Source organism: Lolium perenne, chromosome 1 (assembly GCF_019359855.2).
Source record: "Lolium perenne isolate Kyuss_39 chromosome 1, Kyuss_2.0, whole genome shotgun sequence".
Lineage (NCBI taxonomy): Eukaryota > Viridiplantae > Streptophyta > Magnoliopsida > Poales > Poaceae > Lolium > Lolium perenne.
This window is the reverse complement of record NC_067244.2, coordinates 72,207,193-72,228,264: the sequence shown is the minus strand read 5'-3', so window position 1 is coordinate 72,228,264 and position 21,072 is coordinate 72,207,193. Positions and strand designations below refer to the sequence as shown.

The window sequence follows — 21,072 nt, the reverse complement described above, 5'->3', positions numbered from 1 at the left end:
GGACGAGGCTAGACAAACTTCATTTTCTATTGTATAATCTTATTTATCATGGAAAATAAAGTGTTAGTTTCTTTTTCATCTATCCGCTAAATTTGAGCTGAAGTCAAAGGAGACAAAATCCAAAGAACCACTTGAAGAGAACAAGAACACAGCAGCAAAGAGATAGGCAGACACAACAGAATTTCACACTAAGTTCAAGGTTCAATTATTCATTCATCACAGTTCAACCAAAGCTGCTGCATCACAGCAGAAGTTTGTAAATACAAGTAAAGTAGACATCAACACCACAGAACAAAATACATGACCAGATAAGAGGACACAATGACAGCTCCACTGGAGCACACCAACAGCATCAGACTTATGAACCCACAGAAATAAGCAGCTCCATGGCTAGGCACCTACTGGCCACCACGGAGGCGGAGCACCAAGTGGAGGGTGGACTCCTTCTGGATGTTATAGTCCGCCAGGGTGCGGCCATCCTCAAGCTGCTTACCGGCGAAGATGAGACGCTGCTGGTCCGGGGGGATGCCTTCCTTGTCCTGGATCTTTGCCTTCACGTTGTCGATGGTGTCAGAAGACTCAACCTCCAGGGTGATGGTCTTACCAGTGAGGGTCTTGACGAAGATCTGCATCCCACCACGGAGGCGGAGGACAAGGTGAAGGGTGGACTCCTTCTGGATGTTATAATCCGCAAGGGTGCGGCCATCCTCAAGCTGCTTTCCAGCAAAGATAAGACGCTGCTGGTCCGGGGGAATACCCTCCTTGTCCTGGATCTTCGCCTTGACGTTGTCAATGGTGTCAGAGGACTCAACCTCCAGGGTGATGGTCTTGCCAGTGAGGGTCTTGACAAAGATCTGCATACCACCACGAAGGCGGAGCACAAGGTGGAGGGTGGACTCCTTCTGGATGTTGTAGTCTGCAAGGGTGCGGCCATCCTCGAGCTGCTTTCCAGCAAAGATGAGGCGCTGCTGGTCCGGGGGAATACCCTCCTTGTCCTGGATTTTGGCCTTGACGTTGTCGATGGTGTCAGAAGACTCAACCTCCAGGGTGATGGTCTTGCCAGTGAGGGTCTTGACGAAGATCTGCATGCCACCACGGAGGCGCAGCACCAGGTGGAGGGTGGACTCCTTCTGGATGTTGTAGTCAGCGAGGGTGCGGCCGTCCTCGAGCTGCTTGCCGGCAAAGATGAGGCGCTGCTGGTCCGGGGGGATGCCCTCCTTGTCCTGTATCTTGGCCTTCACGTTGTCGATCGTGTCAGAGGACTCGACCTCCAGGGTGATGGTCTTGCCAGTGAGGGTCTTGACAAAGATCTGCATGCCACCACGGAGGCGGAGGACAAGGTGGAGGGTGGACTCCTTCTGGATGTTGTAGTCAGCGAGGGTGCGGCCGTCCTCAAGCTGCTTGCCAGCAAAGATGAGGCGCTGCTGGTCCGGGGGGATGCCCTCCTTGTCCTGGATCTTCGCCTTAACGTTGTCGATGGTATCCGAGGACTCGACCTCGAGGGTGATGGTCTTGCCGGTGAGGGTCTTCACGAAGATCTGCATCTGTAAACACAAAGTAGACCAGAGTAAGACACGGTGATCTCAAATCTGCAGGACAATAAGCAATACAAGAACCACAGGACAAAAGCAATACAAGAACCATAGCATCTGCAGGACATAAGCAATACAGGAACCAGAGCATCTGCACGACATAAGCAATACAAAAACCAGAGCTACGAAATCCTAACTAGGAAATCTGATGGTCCAAGAGAGTTCTTAACTGGTATGAACTAACGAACATCTCAACAAAAATATGAACAGGCGACTCATTAACGGATCAAGTTCTAAGTTTCTAACATGTCAGGGTTAAGCACGCAACAAGCTAGGCGACTCCAGATGAATCAACGATTACCATCAAGCGCGCATGATTTGCAGAGTATAGCCGATCGCATAAAGTTTGGATCGGACAAGCAACTATGAGACCCAAGGCAAATTCCGCGCGTATCAGGGATAGGTGCAATATAACACACGTCGTGAGCGCTAAGGATCAGAAATCTACAAGAATACTACGACGACAGCAACCGACCGGAATCAGACAGCGACACCTAGATAGATGAACCGAATTAATATCAGACGCACCTCTAATCGGCAGATCTGCTCAATAATTTCAGGGATAATATAGGAGAATTTGACGGTAACCCGAGCCAAACCAACAGCAACCGATCAACAATAAAAGGCTATAGCAATCCAGAGATAATCGAGGGGGATTTCACGATAATCCGAGCCGAACCTACATCGATCTATCTATCAACCACAATAACGCCTCAGCCAGCAGATCTACTACACGAACGAGCGGATTCAATAACAATCAAATCAAATAAGACGGGCAGGAGGAGCGATTGGAGACTCGCGTACCTTGAGGAGGACGAGGGGGCCTTGGCTTCGATTTCGATCGGTCTGGGATCCCTCTGTGAGAGGAGAAGGGAGGGAATTGGATTGGATTTTGTGTGGAGACGAGAAGAGAGGAGTTGGGAATTTATAGGCTGCTCCGATGGGAGGGAGGAAGAGTCCCGCAAGGCCACGGCACGGATGACGAATCGGGGCGGAGGTCCGTCCCTCCCACGCAATTCCGGGGAAAAAGCCGCCCGCCGCGGAGATACCGAGGCTAGGCCGTTTGGTGCCGTTGGCAGATTTTTTTTGGTAAACACTATAGAACGGAGTCCGATGAGAGTTGTTTCATCGGACCTCTCCAATGACGCTCATTTTATCTCCATCGAACGGTCTCTTCTGCACCTTGCTTTTTTTCTCCATTAAGAACGCATAACTCCCTGCCAAAATCCCTCATATCACTCACTCCGAAATTTATGCATGTAATGCCTCCCAACCCAAATCCCCACGTTGACGGATTGACCTGCTTCCCCAAATCGAAACGCGCCGCCTTCATCGTCGCTCTGCTTCCCCGATACCACTGCTCTCCATGCATCGCCCCAACTCTCCCACCTTGCCGCTTCCTCCAATCTAGATCGACTCCAGCGCCCCCCGCATAGCTCGTCTCGTGTGAGGGGCGGTCGCCGACGCAGTACGTGTGGCCGTATATAGAATCCCGTGTTTCAAAGAGGGAGGAGGGAAGGTTCACCTGCCGGCGGAGGGGATCAGCTGCAGCAGAAGGCAGCTGACATGCATCTTTTGACAGATCATTTCTTCAACGACAACAACATGGGCGGGGACTGCAGGAATCGGCCTTCATATACTCGGCTGACCTAGGTTCACACTCATCTCACCTCATGTTTATTTCAAGGTTCAAATATGTGTAAAGCAAATTGATCCACTTGCTTTGAAATACAAGTGCGCTACTGATTGATTATATATTGGTACAATAGATATTTGTTGATATCATTTTTTCGTGTCTTGCTTGTACTGTGTAAAATAATAAACTATGATGAAATCGGTTTTCCCATCACTGAATTTTGCTTTACATGCATGTTAGCAGCAAGTACTGATGATTTTCAATTCTAAATTTTTATGACTCTACATGGTACTCCAAATATTTAGTTAGATCTTCAAATACTCACATCGATGTACTATGCTTCAATGCTTAATGCACAATGCTTCATTGTTACTCAACCTCGACATTGCATACATTCTCATGCGAATAATCTTGTGTGACGATTCAAATAACATAATATCCATCTTAATTTCTACTGATTCACATAATATCATATGATGTGCTTCATCCTTATCCTAGATGTTTCATTGAGGTTCAGTTGTAGGTTAAAGTACTCAACCTCTAGTCTTCTATGTAACTTAGATGCTTCATTGGTAAATTAGTAGTACTTCGTTACTACTCAGTATACCCTTCTACTGATTTCTCGCTATGCTTCCATCTTAATTTCTACTGCTTCAGATAATATCCTATGATATGCTTCATACTTATCCTAGATGTTTCATTGAGGTACAGTAGTAGGTTAACGTACTCAACCTCTAGTCCTCTATGTAACTTAGATGCTTCATTGGTAAATTAGTTGTACTTCGTTACTACTCAGTAGGCGCTTCTACTGATTTCTTGCTATGCTTCCATCCTAATTGTATATATTCCATTAGCAAACCATGTAACATACCTACTTCCATCCATGCTTCCGGTAACAACAATGATCGCTACATCACTAACCCTCTTGTGCTTCCAAATTTTTATGCTACCTACTTTTGCTTTCTCGATGCAATCTAAATATATGGATAAACTTATATCTTATTTTGTTATTTCTAGGAGATCTTTTATCGCTGCATGGTGATTACCCACGACGAGGAGGTTGCTGTTGCAGGTCGTTGACGAGCCCCTGCTGTTCATCTTCGATATATCCTAGCTGCTTACACTCCTCGCTTCGATCTTTTCGTCACTCTTCCTTAAAACATCCGCCTAAAAGGCAGTGCCGATGTTAGGGCATGCTTCACCGGTATGTCCTGCAAAGTCAACCAGTGCTTCGCTGCTACCACTGACGTCACGGTGAATGCGCCATCACCATCGCCATCGAGATGGATCATGGTGGCATTATTCCCAGACGACTTAACCATGTGGATTCATTCTTGTTGTATGTTGGAGCAAAATATGTTATTACTGTAACCAAATGCATTTTTCTTTAATTAGAAGCGTTGGAAGCAATAATGTATCAACAAATATTAAGCTGCACTCTTTTCTTACATGTAATTGTTACATGAGAAGCAAACACTATTTTCTTTGGAAGCAATATCATAGAAACAATATTGATTGGTCGGAAGCAATTTAATGCTATGCCGAAAGAAATCCCTGCTTGTACTAGATGGAAAACCTCCAATCTTTGAAGAAAATCGACTGACCACCAAAAGCAAAGTATTCCCGGTAGGAAGCAAAATTAAGCTGCACTCTAAATTAAGTTCACCGCCCTTGAAAAAACATATTCTTTCATAAGGAAGCAAACCTGAATATCATTGGAAACTAAAGTTGCTTCTGAGGAAACAAACTGGTGTGTAATCTCATTTTTCTAGTGCATTAGTTACCTGATCCGAAATTGGTTTCCTAAAATGCCGTTAAAGTTCAAATACGTGCGTCAAGTGATTTCAATATTGGAAAATCCCCACAGGAGCTAATATTGGAGCACGGAATGAAAATGAAGCATCACTATGTAATATGTATATATATTTATATATTTTTCTGAAACGAGAGCATCAGTGTATACTGAATCATGCGAGATTACCGGAGTGAATTTCGAGAGCACATATGGAAGCAACGTTATTATAGGAAGTTTGTTTTGGAAACCACCGAAGCAGCGGGGCGCTTGGAAGCACGAGATTAACGGAAGTTTTTATACTAAAGTGATTAACAGAAATTTTGTTTTGGAAACAATCGAGGGAGGGAGTGGGCCGCTTTTAAGGGAGCTTATTCTGTTGATATCCCCACGCGCGGGGCCTGCTAGAAAATCTAACGGCCAGACCACTTTCAATCCTACGGCAACAAGGTGGTCCGATGGGAAGCGAAATGCCGGGTGCCGATTCCTAGTGGTGCCCATTTTTTTCTGAACAGAAAAGGGGTCTAGAAGGTCTAGAGATGCATTCAATCCAACACACGTGGCGGTATATTTTACAAGGAAGCCCTTTAACATCACTTGCACTAAGAAACCTATTTTTTTTGAAGAAAAGACCACCATGTCGTCGAACACGAAGACGAACACCACCATAACACCGTTGTTTACGCTTGTCAGACACGTCACCATGTCGCCAACAATGTCGCCAACGATGTCGCCGAACACCACCATGAAACCTACTCCTCGAAGGAAATTTCAAACGGTTGAGCGTGTGCGATGAATTTGGCAAATTTCGCTTAGAACTTTCATACACGAAATCGACGATTTACGACCGGCGAAACTCGAAACCGATTGTGTGGGAATTGATTCATATCATCGAGACGCATCTTTTTCATGTACACCTTATTTTTATTCGGACTATGATTGTCTTGATTTGAAGAGAGAGAGTGTGGAGTAGTGTAAGAGAGAGTGGGCATAAGCAAGAGCGTGTGCAATGTTTGCATCGAAAGATTCACTTTTGCATGGCTGCGTAGATTTGTCTACATCGCTAGAAAAAGGTAAACTGGACGTTTCTCCAGGGCCTTGCCCGAGGGTGGTTCAAGAACCGTGCCCTGCAACAACGCGAGCGAGTCCATGCAACCAAACAGGCCAAATTTTGCTGGGCCGGTATGAGCCAAGTGTAAGGGTATATTGCCCCTATGTGTGGTTTTGGTAATTAATGACAACCCCTATGGACTAATGTTTTCATTGAGTTTATATGAAGGAATATTCCATAGGTACTACTTGTTCTCCATGTGTTGGATTCAAGTATGGATGCCATGAAGATAAAGGTATACCTTGTGTATTGGCATCAAGATCATCGGTTTGAAGATACATATGTGATATGATCAAGAAAAAGAAATGAAGATGGAGTTCTTATGTGGAACTCAATATTAGCCATGCTCTATCTTATGAGAGTATGAGAAGGTACAAGGTTAAGTCGGGCAAGTTCAAGATGAGCATCTCAAGTGGATCACATGCTTGAAGCTTGCCGTCCATTTGGTGATAATGGACATGTGAAGATGTGCATCAATAGAGCTTTCCCATCATGGTGTATGGGGGAGCATTTGTGAGTCTTCACGAAGCGACGATGATCAAGTGAGGCATTCCGGCTTGAGTGGAGCTTGAAGAGCTATCATCAAGATCAAGCGGGATGCGCAAGGCAAAGGTATGGCCTTGCTAGGTTTTCCTTTTACCGGTCTCAAGGTGGTTGTTGGGAGACCGGATTATAGGATAAATAGCCGCACTATCAAGAGGGGCTTTCGGTTGGGTAACTTGATCGCATCGTCTTAGAGAGCTCAATCCTTTGCATACTTTGCATATCCCTATTGCTTCTTGGTGTTTCTCTGTGTGAGGTTCTTGAGCTTGTTGCTAGCTTTACAACAAGCCCAAGTTCATCGAAAACGGAATCCGCATGCATCTTCTATTGCGTTTTCGAGTTTGGACGTCTTTACCGTTTCTTGACGGTGGGAGACTTCCTCTCTAAAATCATCTAAAATGTTCTGTGAGGAGTCTCCATATTTCCAGTTTTTGTTGGGGTTCTATTCGTCGTTATCTTTCCAACAAAATTGGTTTCATGTCAATCGGGGTCCGGACACAAAAGTTATCACAGTTTTTGTATAACATGATTTCCTGCTGGCCCGGTTTCTAGCCAGCGTGACCGTTCTGACCGGATGGCCCGGTTCAAACTGCCCTGGACCGGTGCCATCCGGGCACTATCCAGTAAGCTTTTAATCTTGGTCCGGTTTCTAGCCCGGCGTGACCGGCCGTCTGACCGGATGGCCCGGTTCAAACCGGCCCCTGGACCGGTGCCATCCGGGCACTATCCAGTAAGCTTTTAATCTTGGTCCGGTTTCTAGCCCAGCGTGACCGGCCGTCTGACCGGATGGCCCGGTTCAAACCGGCCCCTGGACCGGTGCCATCCGGGCACTATCCAGTAAGCTTTTCAGCTTGGTCCGGTCACTAGCCCGGTCGACCGGTCTGTGGACCGGATGGCCCGGTCTGTGGCCCGGTCTGACCGGGTCCTGAACCGGATGGCCCGGTCCCAGGCCCGGTTGACCGGCCTCCTCGACGGCTGACTCAGCCCAACTTTTCCCCAACGGTTATATTTGCTCTTGGGCTATAAATAGCCCTTCTTCCACCTTGGGCTGAGTAGTTCTTCCCATTCTCTCACCTCCATTGTTGCTATTTGAAGAACTTGCTCTCCCCCTTGATTCCTCCAATCATTCTTGCTCATATTTGAGGATTTGAGAGAGGAGATCTAGATCTACACTTCCACCAAACCATTTCTTCTCTAAGTGAGGGAATCTCTTGGGATCTAGATCTTGGAGTCTTTGGTTGACTTTCCCCCTTGTTCTTCCTCTCCAATCTCATCCTAGCATTCGTTGCTTTGGTGGGATTTGAGTGTGAAGGACTTGAACACCTCCGGTGTTCTTGCTTTGCATCATTGCATAGTGTTGAGCTCTCCACCACGATTTGTTCGAGTGAGAGACCGTGAGCTTGTTACTCTTGGAGGGTGACCTCCTAGTTGGCTTGGTGATTGGTGCTCCGGTGATCTCTTCAAGAAGATTGTGAAGAGGCCCGGGCTTCTCCTTCGTGGAGCTTGTGAAGAGGTTGTGGAGCTTGCCATCTCCGGAGCGGAGGAAAAGCTAACCATAAGGAAAGGGCCATTATCCTTCGTGGGTGTGGTTCGGAGAATAGGGTGAGCCTTCGTGGCGCGGGGAATCCTTCGTGGGACCTCCACTCCTCCAAACGTGACGTACCTTGTTGCAAAGCAAGGGAACACGGGAATACATCCTCGTCTCCGCGTGCCTCGGTTATTTCTATACCCGAGCTCTCTTTCCTTGTGATAGCCATCGTGCTTGAAGTACATATATCTTGCTATCACTTGTGCTACATATATCTTGTGCCTATCTTGCTTAGCTCTAGTTGCTATTGTTACACTTAGTTGAGCTTAGCATATTTAGGGTTTGTGCTTGTAAACTAAACGATAGTTTAATTCCGCATTCATACAAGACAAATCCGCAAGAGTTTGTAATTGCCTATTCACCCCCCCCTCTAGGCGACATCTCGATCTTTCAATTGGTATCAGAGCGAGGTCTCTCCTTGTTATAGGCTTCACCGCCTTGAGAGTAAAGATGTCGGCTAGTAATTTAGTGCACAATGACACAATTATCTTTGTTGGCACAAATTATCATTTGTGGCGAAATTGCTTGCTTTGTAAACTTCGGACCTTGTGTCCACATATAGAGCAATTTCTAGATGTCGGTTTTTCTCCTCCGATGGATTCTCAAAATCTATCTTTAGAGGATGAGAAAAACTTACATCTTGAAGCTCAAGTATCTAATGAGCTTTTATTCTCTTTGAGACCCGATTTTCGTAGGTTCTTGATATATATAAAGCGAAAATCGTCTCATGAGATGTGGATCAAGCTTAAAGAAATGTTTGGTGGATCCACTTCTCAATTGGTCGGTGGTGACTCCGAGGAGCTCTCTTCCCCTTCACATCATGAAGAGCTCCAAGTTGCTTCTACCTCCGGTCGTGATGAGTCATCATCTTCTTCCACTTCACCAACGTGTTGCAAGACACAAGGTAATGATATGGTGAGTGGTGAGGGAAATTGCAATGTTGATATTGTGCTCAATAGTGATGACTCTTCATCTCTATCTCATTGCAATGTTTCCTCTTTGGACTTAAACACATCTTGCATTGAAAATAATCTACATGCTTGTGTTGATAGTCCTTGCATATCATGTGTAAATTGCTTACATAGATCTCATGAGGATATGCTTGCCTTGTCTTGCTCCCATAATAAAAATGTTTCTATTTCCTCTAGTTGCTTGTTGACTAACAATGTAGAGAAAACCGAACACTCTATGGATCAAGACATGATTTCAAATGAGGATTCAAGAATATCTTCATCTTCATCCTCCGGTATGCACATGTGCCTTATGGCAAATGGATCAAAGGTATCTCCTACTTTGACTCCTAACACATCCTCTAATGATGAGAGTGATGATGATGATAATGATGAAGAACATAATACCTTGGTGCATGATATGGCAATGGTATATGCTTCTCTTCGTGGTAATAAAGAAGCTCGTGCTTATCTCGAACACTCTATGGATACCTTGAATAAATATAGGGAAACCATAGTGGAGTTGGAGTCCCATGTTGAAAATGGGGAAATGAGATTCACTCTCCTCAAGCATGAGCTAAAAGATGAGAAGCATGCTAATTTCATGCTTACACAAAAAATTGAATCCTATATGCATGAAAATGAGAAAACTATTGTTGATGCTTGTGCTACTAACTCTAATTCTTGTGAAGCATCGACCTTAAAGGAGAATGTTGAGCTAAGGGCTCAACTTGAGATGCTAACTAGCAATTATAGGGAATTGGAAGAAAGTCATAAAAAGCTCTCAAGCTCTCATGATGATCTTCTAATTTCCTATGATGGGCTAAAGATAGCTCATGAGGCAATTATCACTAAGGTAACATCTTGTGAGCCTCATATGGATGTTAGCACAATCTCTACTACAAATGCTATATTGCCATGTGCTAGTCCTTGTAATCCATCTAGTCAAACTAGTGATACACCTTGTGTTGGATTACTCACTTTGCCTTGTTGCTCTAACAATGAAGCTTCTACTTCCTCTAGTACTTGTATTTCTACTAACCATGTAGAGGAAATAAAAGAGCTCGAGGCTCAAGTCCTTTCTTTGAAGAAAGACTTGGAAAAGCGTCATGAAGGGAAATCCGCACTTGACAAGATGCTAAGTGTGCAACAATCCCCCAATGACAAAAGTGGACTTGGATTCAACTCCAATAACAAGAACAAGTCCAAGAGCAAGAGCAACAAGAAGAAGGGCCAAGACAAAGTCAAGGATCCGGCCAAGTTGGTTTGCTTCAAGTGCAAGGTTGAAGGGCATCATGTTAGATCATGCCCATTGAAGAAAAAGAAGCACTTGAGTGAGAAACAACAAGGGAAACGGCCACAAGGTCAAGGTCAAGCTCATGCTCGACCTCAAGTTGAAGATAGGGCACTTCCCAAGAAGAATCAAGATATTGTTCCCCAAGAGAAGAAATCAATAAAGAAGAGAAAGGGGAACACTTGCTACTTATGTCGTAAGAAGGGGCACTTTGCTTCTTCTTGCTTAGGTGGTACCTTATCTAACCCTATAATTGTTGATAATGATTATTCTCTAGGGAAGGATAAGGATGGCAATGTGTTTGCCAAGTTTGTTGGAACTCAAAGTGGTTTCAAGAAAAGAACCATTTGGGTTGCCAAGCCTATTGTGACTAATCTCTTAGGACCCAACTTGGTTGGGGACCAACAATCTCAAACTTGATCAAGGTGCATGTGGAGGTCATTGGAGACTTGGCTACTTCATGAAGAATTAAGGGATCTTCATATATTATATTTTGACCAAGCCAAGTCATATGGATTATCGTCTATATCTTATATCCAATGTTCCTCTTTGCGGTAACTTATACTTCAACTCATCATAATTATTGTAAGTTACTTGCCCCTTTGCATGTTTGGTTTTGTACCAAATATGTGTATGTATGTGTTGTGTCTTACTTGCTTATTTGTGTATTCAAGTATGTTTGTTGGACTCACCATATACTTGTGTATTGCTTTGAGCCTAATGCATCTTGATGATATCTTATTTGGCTCTCTTTGAAGTGATTAATGGAACATCCCATTTTGGGGGAGTGATATGATTTGTGCATCTCTCTTTCTTTAAAATGTGTGTACATGGGTATCACCACTTAGTATTGATATTGCAAGATTATCTAGTCACTATGTGGTGTGCCATACTCATGAGAAATTCAAATTCTAAATATCCATTAATCATCTCTAGTTGAATTTTAGTTGCCTCTTATTTAGAAGAAATGTTTTATCACATTATGGGGGAGTAATATGTTTTGTACATATCACAAGCCTAGAAAATGTGAACATATGAGGTTATGCCACTTAGAGTTGATGCTCTTAATTATCTTGTTCCTAGGTGGCATGTTTGCTCAAACAAGCTCCATTCCTAATAAAAATATTTTATTACTCATCTTGTGGGCTTTTTGTTTGAATATCAAATTCTTGGTGCGGTTTTCCTCAAATACATATCTCTATATCTTATTTGGGACACCGTTTGCTTCAAGTTATTCTAATCATTGCCGTGCGTGATTGTGTGACTAGTTGAAGCTATCAAGAATCTTCATCCGTGCATAGTGCTCAATTCTATATACTTATCCTATGCCTTTTATTGTGAAGTTGATCCTTACTAACATTGTGAATACTCCACCGGAAATTATTTCCAATATACTCATTGTCTTTGACAATTGATAACCTTGTATGTGGTTGAATTTTTGGATCATCTTCACCTTGGATTGTTTCTTATTGCCTTATTTTACTTCCAACAAATCTTTGTTGCTCCCATGTGTCTTCCTTGTCCCTTTGAAAAATCTTTTGATAAATTCTCTTGATTCATATCAAGTGTTTGTTTTGGAAGACAAACCTTTTCCTTACGGTACATTGTGCCATTGTGAAAAGTGTATAGAGTTTGGTTTATTTTGTTTGAACCTTGCTCTTTTGGGGAGTTTGCTATCTCATTCTTTCTTACATGATTTATTTGCTTGAATGAGATAAATCCTTGAGCATGTTTGCTTTATTTCATCCTTTATGCTCAATGGTTTCTTCTTAGTTCATTTGTTGAACTTTGTTGAACAAATCTTTTGTGATTTGCTTCTTAGATAAAACTTGGACAACAAATTTGTTTTGTGGCACCTCTATGCCTTATCTAATTCTTTTGGTGTTTTATCCAAAGTATATCTTTCTTGGATCTTTAAAGGTTTTGGTGCATGCTTATATGTAATTTGTTTATACTTGTAGCATGCTTGCTTTCTTTTGATCCATTATGTAGGATATACTCCATCAAATCCTAAATGGCTAAGATGTGCATGAAATTCAAACTTCATCTAAATATGCACATATTTATATGGAGTGTGTCCTATATATTGTGGTTAGTCTAACCATGTTGGACCCAATAAGTTTGGGGACCAAGATGTACTTGAATAATGTTTTAGGTACATTGGAGATGCAATGGAAGCTTGTCTCATCTATAAGGAAGGTGTTGTCAACATATGAGAATTGGAGTCAAGCTAGGATGATCGATGAACTCTTATCTACTACATCAAGCCATTGCTATCTCGGTAACAAGTATCTTATTCATGCATTCTCATATATCATCCAACCTCTTGTAGGTTGCATCTTGCATGAAATTCCTTATTTCGAAAATATTGAGGTTCTTGAAAAATCCTTTTAAAGAAAACTTCTTATTGTACACTTGAGTAATTTGAGAAGATGCATATGATGGGGATATATATAGATATATATACATCATGTTTATGATTCACCTATCCCAAATATGCCCTCTAGCAATTTGTTGCATATCAATTCCTCAAAGATCTCTTATGTGCAATTTTGATGAAATTGCGAAATAAATCCCTATTTGTGACACTTGTTGCCTCTCTCAAAACATTCCAACTAGCTTTACTTCCCTTATTGTTAGTTGTGATGTTTTTGAGATTTTACTTGGTTGAAGCTCATTCATATACCATAAGTGAAAATTGGAGCCATAGGCTATATATGCTTTTTAAGCAAACATCCTTTGGTATATTTTATGACTTCATCTTGGATATCTTGTCTCATTTAATTTGTTAACCTCTTGTGTGTGCATGTTTCTTTATGGATCATTGTCCACTTTAGAAACTTATATACATAAGAGCGTTAATCCATCACCTTGATATCCTTGTTCTTTGCCGACCATCTTTTATCCTTTTGTTTCTTAGTGGTGTTGGTAAAGAAGATTTATGAGTGCTTAGTTTATTTGTTTTCCTTCTTGCACTCATATCTCGTAATTGTTGGACTCAAGTTTTTCTTGATAAGCATATTCTCTTTATCTTAGTCATGTTCTAAATGATATATAGGGAGTAAGGATTCCATGTTTGTGCATATTGTATTCAAATGCAACCATTATAAATTGTGCACGAACCTTGGGGAGCTTTCTTATCTTCTTTAGAGCACCATATCTCTCTTATCATGATATCTTTGTTTGTCCAATTGGATCCTTGATTGGTTGCCTTTATTTGTTGAAGCTCACTTCACCATATTATCTTTATGCAATCTTTGATCCTCAATATAGTTTGACTTCCTTCAAGTATTCATCATTGGATATGTGCATTTGATTCCACTCAAATTATGAGAAGTGCACACTTTGGGGAGGAACTCACATTATATTGGCCTTCTAAATTTTTCACCCATTTTGACAATCGATGCCAATGGGGGAGAAGTTTAGAGGGTTTAAGGGGAATGGTTTTGTGCTTAAGTTTGGTTTGTACTTAAGTGTTTTGCCTCTCATGCATTCCATATTTATATGTCTTGCATGGTTGTATATATATAGTGGAAATTGTCCCAAAGGTTAATCTTGACAATGTATGCAATGAATTCATGTTCATCACACGTGCATACATTGTGGGGGAGTTTTCTCTATATATATTGGTTCTACTCACATCCCGTGCATTTGTTGTAGTTGTGTGAGTAGAGCCGGTTTTGTTATGGGCTAGTAGCTTTGTGTTACTCGACCATATCAAATACAACCTCTTGTATACAACTTATTCTCGGATAAGTTGCGTACTTGTTCCTAATATTCATTATATAAACCCTCTTATTGTGGTTGTCATCAATTACCAAAATGGGGGAGATTGTAAGGGTATATTGCCCCTATGTGTGGTTTTGGTAATTAATGACAACCCCTATGGACTAATGTTTTCATTGAGTTTATATGAAGGAATATTCCATAGGTACTACTTGTTCTCCATGTGTTGGATTCAAGTATGGATGCCATGAAGATAAAGGTATACCTTGTGTATTGGCATCAAGATCATCGGTTTGAAGATACATATGTGATATGATCAAGAAAAAGAAATGAAGATGGAGTTCTTATGTGGAACTCAATATTAGCCATGCTCTATCTTATGAGAGTATGAGAAGGTACAAGGTTAAGTCGGGCAAGTTCAAGATGAGCATCTCAAGTGGATCACATGCTTGAAGCTTGCCGTCCATTTGGTGATAATGGACATGTGAAGATGTGCATCAATAGAGCTTTCCCATCATGGTGTATGGGGGAGCATTTGTGAGTCTTCACGAAGCGACGATGATCAAGTGAGGCATTCCGGCTTGAGTGGAGCTTGAAGAGCTATCATCAAGATCAAGCGGGATGCGCAAGGCAAAGGTATGGCCTTGCTAGGTTTTCCTTTTACCGGTCTCAAGGTGGTTGTTGGGAGACCGGATTATAGGATAAATAGCCGCACTATCAAGAGGGGCTTTCGGTTGGGTAACTTGATCGCATCGTCTTAGAGAGCTCAATCCTTTGCATACTTTGCATATCCCTATTGCTTCTTGGTGTTTCTCTGTGTGAGGTTCTTGAGCTTGTTGCTAGCTTTACAACAAGCCCAAGTTCATCGAAAACGGAATCCGCATGCATCTTCTATTGCGTTTTCGAGTTTGGACGTCTTTACCGTTTCTTGACGGTGGGAGACTTCCTCTCTAAAATCATCTAAAATGTTCTGTGAGGAGTCTCCATATTTCCAGTTTTTGTTGGGGTTCTATTCGTCGTTATCTTTCCAACAAAATTGGTTTCATGTCAATCGGGTCCGACACAAAAGTTATCACAGTTTTTGTATAACATGATTTCCCTCATTGCCCGGTTTCTAGCCCGGCGTGACCGGCCGTCGACCGATGGCCCGGTTCAAACCGGCCCTGGACCGGTGCCATCCGGCACTATCCAAGAAGCTTTTAATCTTGGTCCGGTTTCTAGCCCGGCGTGACCGGCCGTCGACCGGATGGCCCGGTTCAAACTGCCCCTGGACCGGTGCCATCCGGCACTATCCAAAGAAGCTTTTAATCTTGGTCCGGTTTCTAGCCCAGCGTGACCGGCCGTCTGACCGGATGGCCGGTTCAAACTGCCTGGACCGGTGCCATCCGGCACTATCCAAGAAGCTTTTCAGCTTGGTCCGGTCACTAGCCCGGTCGGCCAGGTCCGTGGACCGGATGGCCCGATGGCCGGTCTGACCGGGTCCTGAACCGGATGGCCCGGTCCCAGGCCCGGTTGACCGGCCTCCTCGACGGCTGACTCAGCCCAACTTTTCCCCAACGGTTATATTTGCTCTTGGGCTATAAATAGCCCTTCTTCCACCTTGGGCTGAGTAGTTCTTCCCATTCTCTCACCTCCATTGTTGCTATTTGAAGAACTTGCTCTCCCCCTTGATTCCTCCAATCATTCTTGCTCATATTTGAGGATTTGAGAGAGGAGATCTAGATCTACACTTCCACCAAACCATTTCTTCTCTAAGTGAGGGAATCTCTTGGGATCTAGATCTTGGAGTCTTTGGTTGACTTTCCCCCTTGTTCTTCCTCTCCAATCTCATCCTAGCATTCGTTGCTTTGGTGGGATTTGAGTGTGAAGGACTTGAACACCTCCGGTGTTCTTGCTTTGCATCATTGCATAGTGTTGAGCTCTCCACCACGATTTGTTCGAGTGAGAGACCGTGAGCTTGTTACTCTTGGAGGGTGACCTCCTAGTTGGCTTGGTGATTGGTGCTCCGGTGATCTCTTCAAGAAGATTGTGAAGAGGCCCGGGCTTCTCCTTCGTGGAGCTTGTGAAGAGGTTGTGGAGCTTGCCATCTCCGGAGCGGAGGAAAAGCTAACCATAAGGAAAGGGCCATTATCCTTCGTGGGTGTGGTTCGGAGAATAGGGTGAGCCTTCGTGGCGCGGGGAATCCTTCGTGGGACCTCCACTCCTCCAAACGTGACGTACCTTGTTGCAAAGCAAGGGAACACGGGAATACATCCTCGTCTCCGCGTGCCTCGGTTATTTCTATACCCGAGCTCTCTTTCCTTGTGATAGCCATCGTGCTTGAAGTACATATATCTTGCTATCACTTGTGCTACATATATCTTGTGCCTATCTTGCTTAGCTCTAGTTGCTATTGTTACACTTAGTTGAGCTTAGCATATTTAGGGTTTGTGCTTGTAAACTAAACGATAGTTTAATTCCGCATTCATACAAGACAAATCCGCAAGAGTTTGTAATTGCCTATTCACCCCCCCCTCTAGGCGACATCTCGATCTTTCACCAAGGGGCCCCCACCTACCAAACGCGCCAACGGAAACTAGTCCCGCGTACCGCTTTGTCACTCCCGTCAAGAGAGAGTGAGCGGAGCTCGGGAGCGCTCACCCGACGCGGACTGGAGGTTGCCCGGCGGCGACTCCGCTAAGACTCTCCCTGCCCTCGTCTTCCTCACCCCTTCGGCCATTAGTGTGTCAAGGTGGGATCCCGGTGGGATGTCATTTTGTACTATGTAGTTCAAATTTTGATGTCAAAATTTGTACTAAAAAAGTCAAATTATACTACAAGTGGGACAAAAGTGGGATCCCACTTGACACCCTTAGCCCTTCCCCAACCTCCTCTTCACATCCCTGCTCTCCTCTGCAGCCGTCGCCCCCCATAAGCTCACCCCTAATTAACCCTAGATGTGGCCGGGTGGTAGGGGAACGCCCACCATAGGTGCAACTAAGGCGGGTGGTGGCCTCTCCCTTGCCGACTCGAAGTCGAGATCTTCGTGACCTCTCTCCAAACTCAATAAACCATCCAATTCCACGGTTTGTACATCCAAACAAGAATTGGAATTAAGTACCACTCTTTGATTGAAAATTCCCAACATATATCGAAACAACAGAATTTCAATTGAAGCCAATTCATTTCCAACATAGATTTAAAATTTCCAGTCCAATTTAATTCTAAACCCTATTATTTCAACTAGAGGAATTCTTTCAAGAAAGCCCAGGACAAACTAGTGGGCTGGGCTCGGGCTACCGCCCAACAGAAACCCACAACTCTGGGTCTTCTCTTCCGGCTGGTAGTCCCGCCGGCGCTTCTCCGCCTCCGCCGCCTTAGCCAAGCACGCCACTTCTCCCATGGCTGCGGACTGGTCGTGGGCGCGCCGGGCGTGGGAGAAGTGGACCGAAAAGCACGTCGGCTCTTCCGGTACGGCCTCCCCTCCCTCTCACTTCGCTACTCCTTCTGATCTCTTGTGCACCGTAAACTAATCACCAATCCTCTTGCAGGGATGCCGGTCAAGGCGGCGCTGCTGCTCAACTACGACCCGACCGGACCATCTCGCCTCCTCCCCATCATGTAAGTCTCATCCCCGACTCCCAGAGCACCTGCAGTTTAATGTGCATTTCCGCCGTTGTTGGTTTGGAGGATTGTAGAATCTTCGATACTGGCGGCGGTTCTGGTGATTGGCGTAACGAATCTGCCCATGAGGTCCTGCAGTTTACAGATGGATTTTTTTTTGGTTATTCTTGTCGCAGAGTGTCGACTTAGTTTAGTCCAGTATCCACGGCCGCACCAGTTCGATGCTTCAATGGCTAGACCGTAGCATATGAATTTGGAATTGTGATTGTTTGATTGAAACTGCCCCGAAAACTTGGTCAATGCATTTAGCAATGCTGCAGTTTCATATCAGTATTATTTCCAACCAGAAGATGCATTTCTAATGCCGATCTGATAAACTACATTCTGGGATGCAATATGGACTTGAATTACCGAACCATATATGTGACTGATACTGAATTGTTGAACATACGCGAAACCTTATTCATTAAGCTAGATGAATGCTCAAGTTCCAGAAGTTTAATGTCACGATCTTTTTGAACTGTCCAGAGCAGAGCAAGAGGGGACGAGATTTACTGCTGTTGATCTACAACCATTTACGGACTTCTTTAGAAGGAATAATCTGCAGACGGAATTCTTCTCTATTGGGCCGAACCAATGTGAGTCTAATTCTTCCTTAGTGCTCAGGGATAGTTGGAACCTAATTATTTCCTTGTTATCTCCAGCAATGTTGTGATTGCAAGTTATACATTTGTAGATTTAGTCACCTCAATCCATGAGCACTGGTTTTGTGCGCGTTGCGTTAACACAACAAAACACGAAGGTGAAGGAATTTTGGTTATGAAGATCGGAGCTTACTTATTAGTCTCTATGTATGTTCGTATCTCCTTGTTCAACTTTTAATTGGAAAAAAAACAGCTATCAAGTTTCCTTCAAGTAATTTTAGTATACAGCTTGTTTTGCCAAAACTAATTTCATTTACATTGTTATCTAATGCATAGGTATGATGGTTCACTTGGTTCGGCTTCACAGGCAATGGTGGCTGTTGATCAATTTTCATCGCACTTTAACCGGAGAACACATTAACTGCCAACTTATATTAGCTTGAGGTTTAACATGAACCTACTACAACTTGTTGTTTGGAATCATGGTCTTACTTTATTAGTCTCTATGTACGTATCTCCTTGTTCAACTTTTAATTGGAAAAAACAGCTATCGAGTTTCCTTCAAGTAGTTTTAGTATACAGCTTGTTCTGCCATAGCTAACTTAATTTACATTGGTATCTAATGCATAGGTATGATGGTTCACTTGGTTCGGCTTCACAGGCAATGGTGGCTGTTGATCAATTTTCATCGCACTTTAACCGGAGAACACATTAATTGCCAACTTGTATTAGCTAACATGAACCTACAACTTATTGTTTGGGATCATGGTCTTAGAATGTAGTGTCTGACCTGACACAATGCTATCCATAGGTTTTAGTGCAATAACTAAGATTCTCCTAAATGTAGCTAAATGTAATCGTACAGTACTTCATGGTCCTATGAGATCTATTTTCTCCCAAATTCCTGTATAATCTAAATAGTAGCCAGTAGGCGAGCCATATTTTTGTCTACTTTAATCTCGCACAATGATAACATAGTGAATTGCTATAATGATTAAAAACATAAAACTAGGGTGAACATCAAAAGTTCATGAGGGGAGATGAGCCATCCAAGATCCAGTTTGACATAAGCAAACGAAAGCATATAGATAATCGATGTTATAGTTCCATGTTTGACAAACAATTGTCTGCTCACTAAGATAGCTTATAGAAAGATTCATATTTACTTTTATGAGCGTTTTACTTAATATATTGACTAGCTTTATTCGATATGCAAATATGGCTAACTGGAAGCATATCTGGTGAAAGCCCTCCACATTATACATATCCACATCTTCTCACTATTCCCCATCAATTCGAATGGTTTAGTGTTGTTGGGCATGAACAAACCACTGGTTATCCTTGAATTCCGTTTTATAGAAAACGGAGATTTATTACCCCCAGCTGTTGGGCATGAACAACTCATTTTATGAAGATGTTTGAGTTATTTATGTTATCTCTTGCTGCTTAATTCATGTTATGTTCCGAAAAACATATTTGATGTTTATTCTGAGTAGAATATAGCCGTTCTGAAACTTTTTTGTTTTTAGATTGATCAGCTTTCTCTACAGACATGATAAAAAAATAGCTGTTTGCTCATAAAAATTCATGTGCGTGTTAAATATTATTATGAGCAACCATCCTACAAATACCTGCATATTAGGATTCATTCTCTTGTACATGTTGCGCATCCGTTAGCGTATCATAACCAGATGAGGTAAGTTTTCTCGTAATCAACGCATTATGAACTGAAACTGTTGCTTAATCTACACCGTTTGTCCTGAGGTGAGTCCCTGTGCGAAGATTGTAGGGATGATTCACCAGCGTGATTCACCAACCGTACGGCGGCAGTATCATCTGCAAGTTGGTACCATAATCGGCGAGATGAGAAGGGTAATTGGTGTTCATGAAAGAAACTAGAGGAATTTGGGTAGGAATTGGAGGTTTGAGGTTTATTTTTGTTTGAATGATAAGACTAGCATTATATAGTCCCTACAGTTGATAAAGTCGTACAGAATTCATCATTGTCCATGAATTTGCTATGGCATCATCCCTAGTGTCCTACTTTGAGTCTCTTTGCCAAACTGGTTTATAACTCCTAGCCTAGCCTATACTTTCTTCCTGCTGCTGGATTCTTGCTTCTTGCTCAACCAGCGTTGATCTCTGCCTGAGGAGAGTCTAGTCTGAGTCCTCCAGCTGCTTACCGCTGGCCAGCCGCAACTCTTCCTCAGCACGCTTTGGTGTCAACTTATCACGCTTTGGTATTCATATACTATTTTGCTGTACTGGGCAGATTGATTGCGTAGTGCTCACTGCTTTGATTTTAATCATGTTTGACATTGATTTGGCTGAATTATTTTTCTCTCGAAATTGTGCCAGTCAGTCATGAAAGCTTTGATGTCTTATCGACTTTGCTTCACCAACCAGTTTAACAAAAAAAAAGGAATATACGGGAACGTCGGGAAGCATCATCCCCTTGTTCCCCTGGCAAGTACAACTTGACACAAGAACATACTTTTATAATACTGTAATCCAATTTGACATAGTGTGATAGGCGAAAATGCTGAAGATGAAATGCAAGCATGTCTTGGTTCTTATATCAGCTAAGCACAAC

At 43.0% G+C, this 21,072-nt stretch overlaps 2 protein-coding genes across 5 annotated transcripts; one reads left to right on the top strand and one right to left on the bottom strand.

Annotated features, from left to right (window-relative positions):
* Positions 1 to 181: 181 nt before the first annotated feature.
* Positions 182 to 2,651, bottom strand: LOC127297046 (polyubiquitin). Its single transcript, XM_051327301.2, has 2 exons — positions 2,397 to 2,651; positions 182 to 1,544 (listed from the first exon to the last, which is right to left on the bottom strand). Exon 2 carries the CDS (start codon positions 1,542 to 1,544, stop codon positions 399 to 401), a length of 1,146 nt encoding a protein of 381 aa, XP_051183261.1. The 5' UTR covers positions 2,397 to 2,651; the 3' UTR covers positions 182 to 398.
* Positions 2,652 to 17,497: 14,846 nt separating this feature from the next.
* On the top strand, positions 17,498 to 19,380 carry LOC127344640 (uncharacterized). 4 transcript variants are annotated; one of them, XM_051371023.2, is made up of 6 exons: positions 17,503 to 17,682; positions 17,763 to 17,832; positions 18,364 to 18,473; positions 18,572 to 18,686; positions 18,816 to 18,923; positions 19,110 to 19,380. In XM_051371023.2, the coding sequence occupies exons 1-5, from the start codon at positions 17,613 to 17,615 to the stop codon at positions 18,898 to 18,900; spliced, it is 450 nt and encodes a 149-aa protein (XP_051226983.1). In that variant the 5' UTR covers positions 17,503 to 17,612; the 3' UTR covers positions 18,901 to 18,923; positions 19,110 to 19,380. The 4 variants fall into 4 exon arrangements, 2 of the variants coding, with proteins under 2 accessions (XP_071674424.1, XP_051226983.1); XR_007878124.2 differs by having other exon boundaries at positions 17,504 to 17,682; positions 18,816 to 18,986; XR_011742252.1 differs by lacking the exon at positions 18,572 to 18,686 and having other exon boundaries at positions 17,498 to 17,682; positions 18,816 to 18,986.
* Positions 19,381 to 21,072: the final 1,692 nt, after the last annotated feature.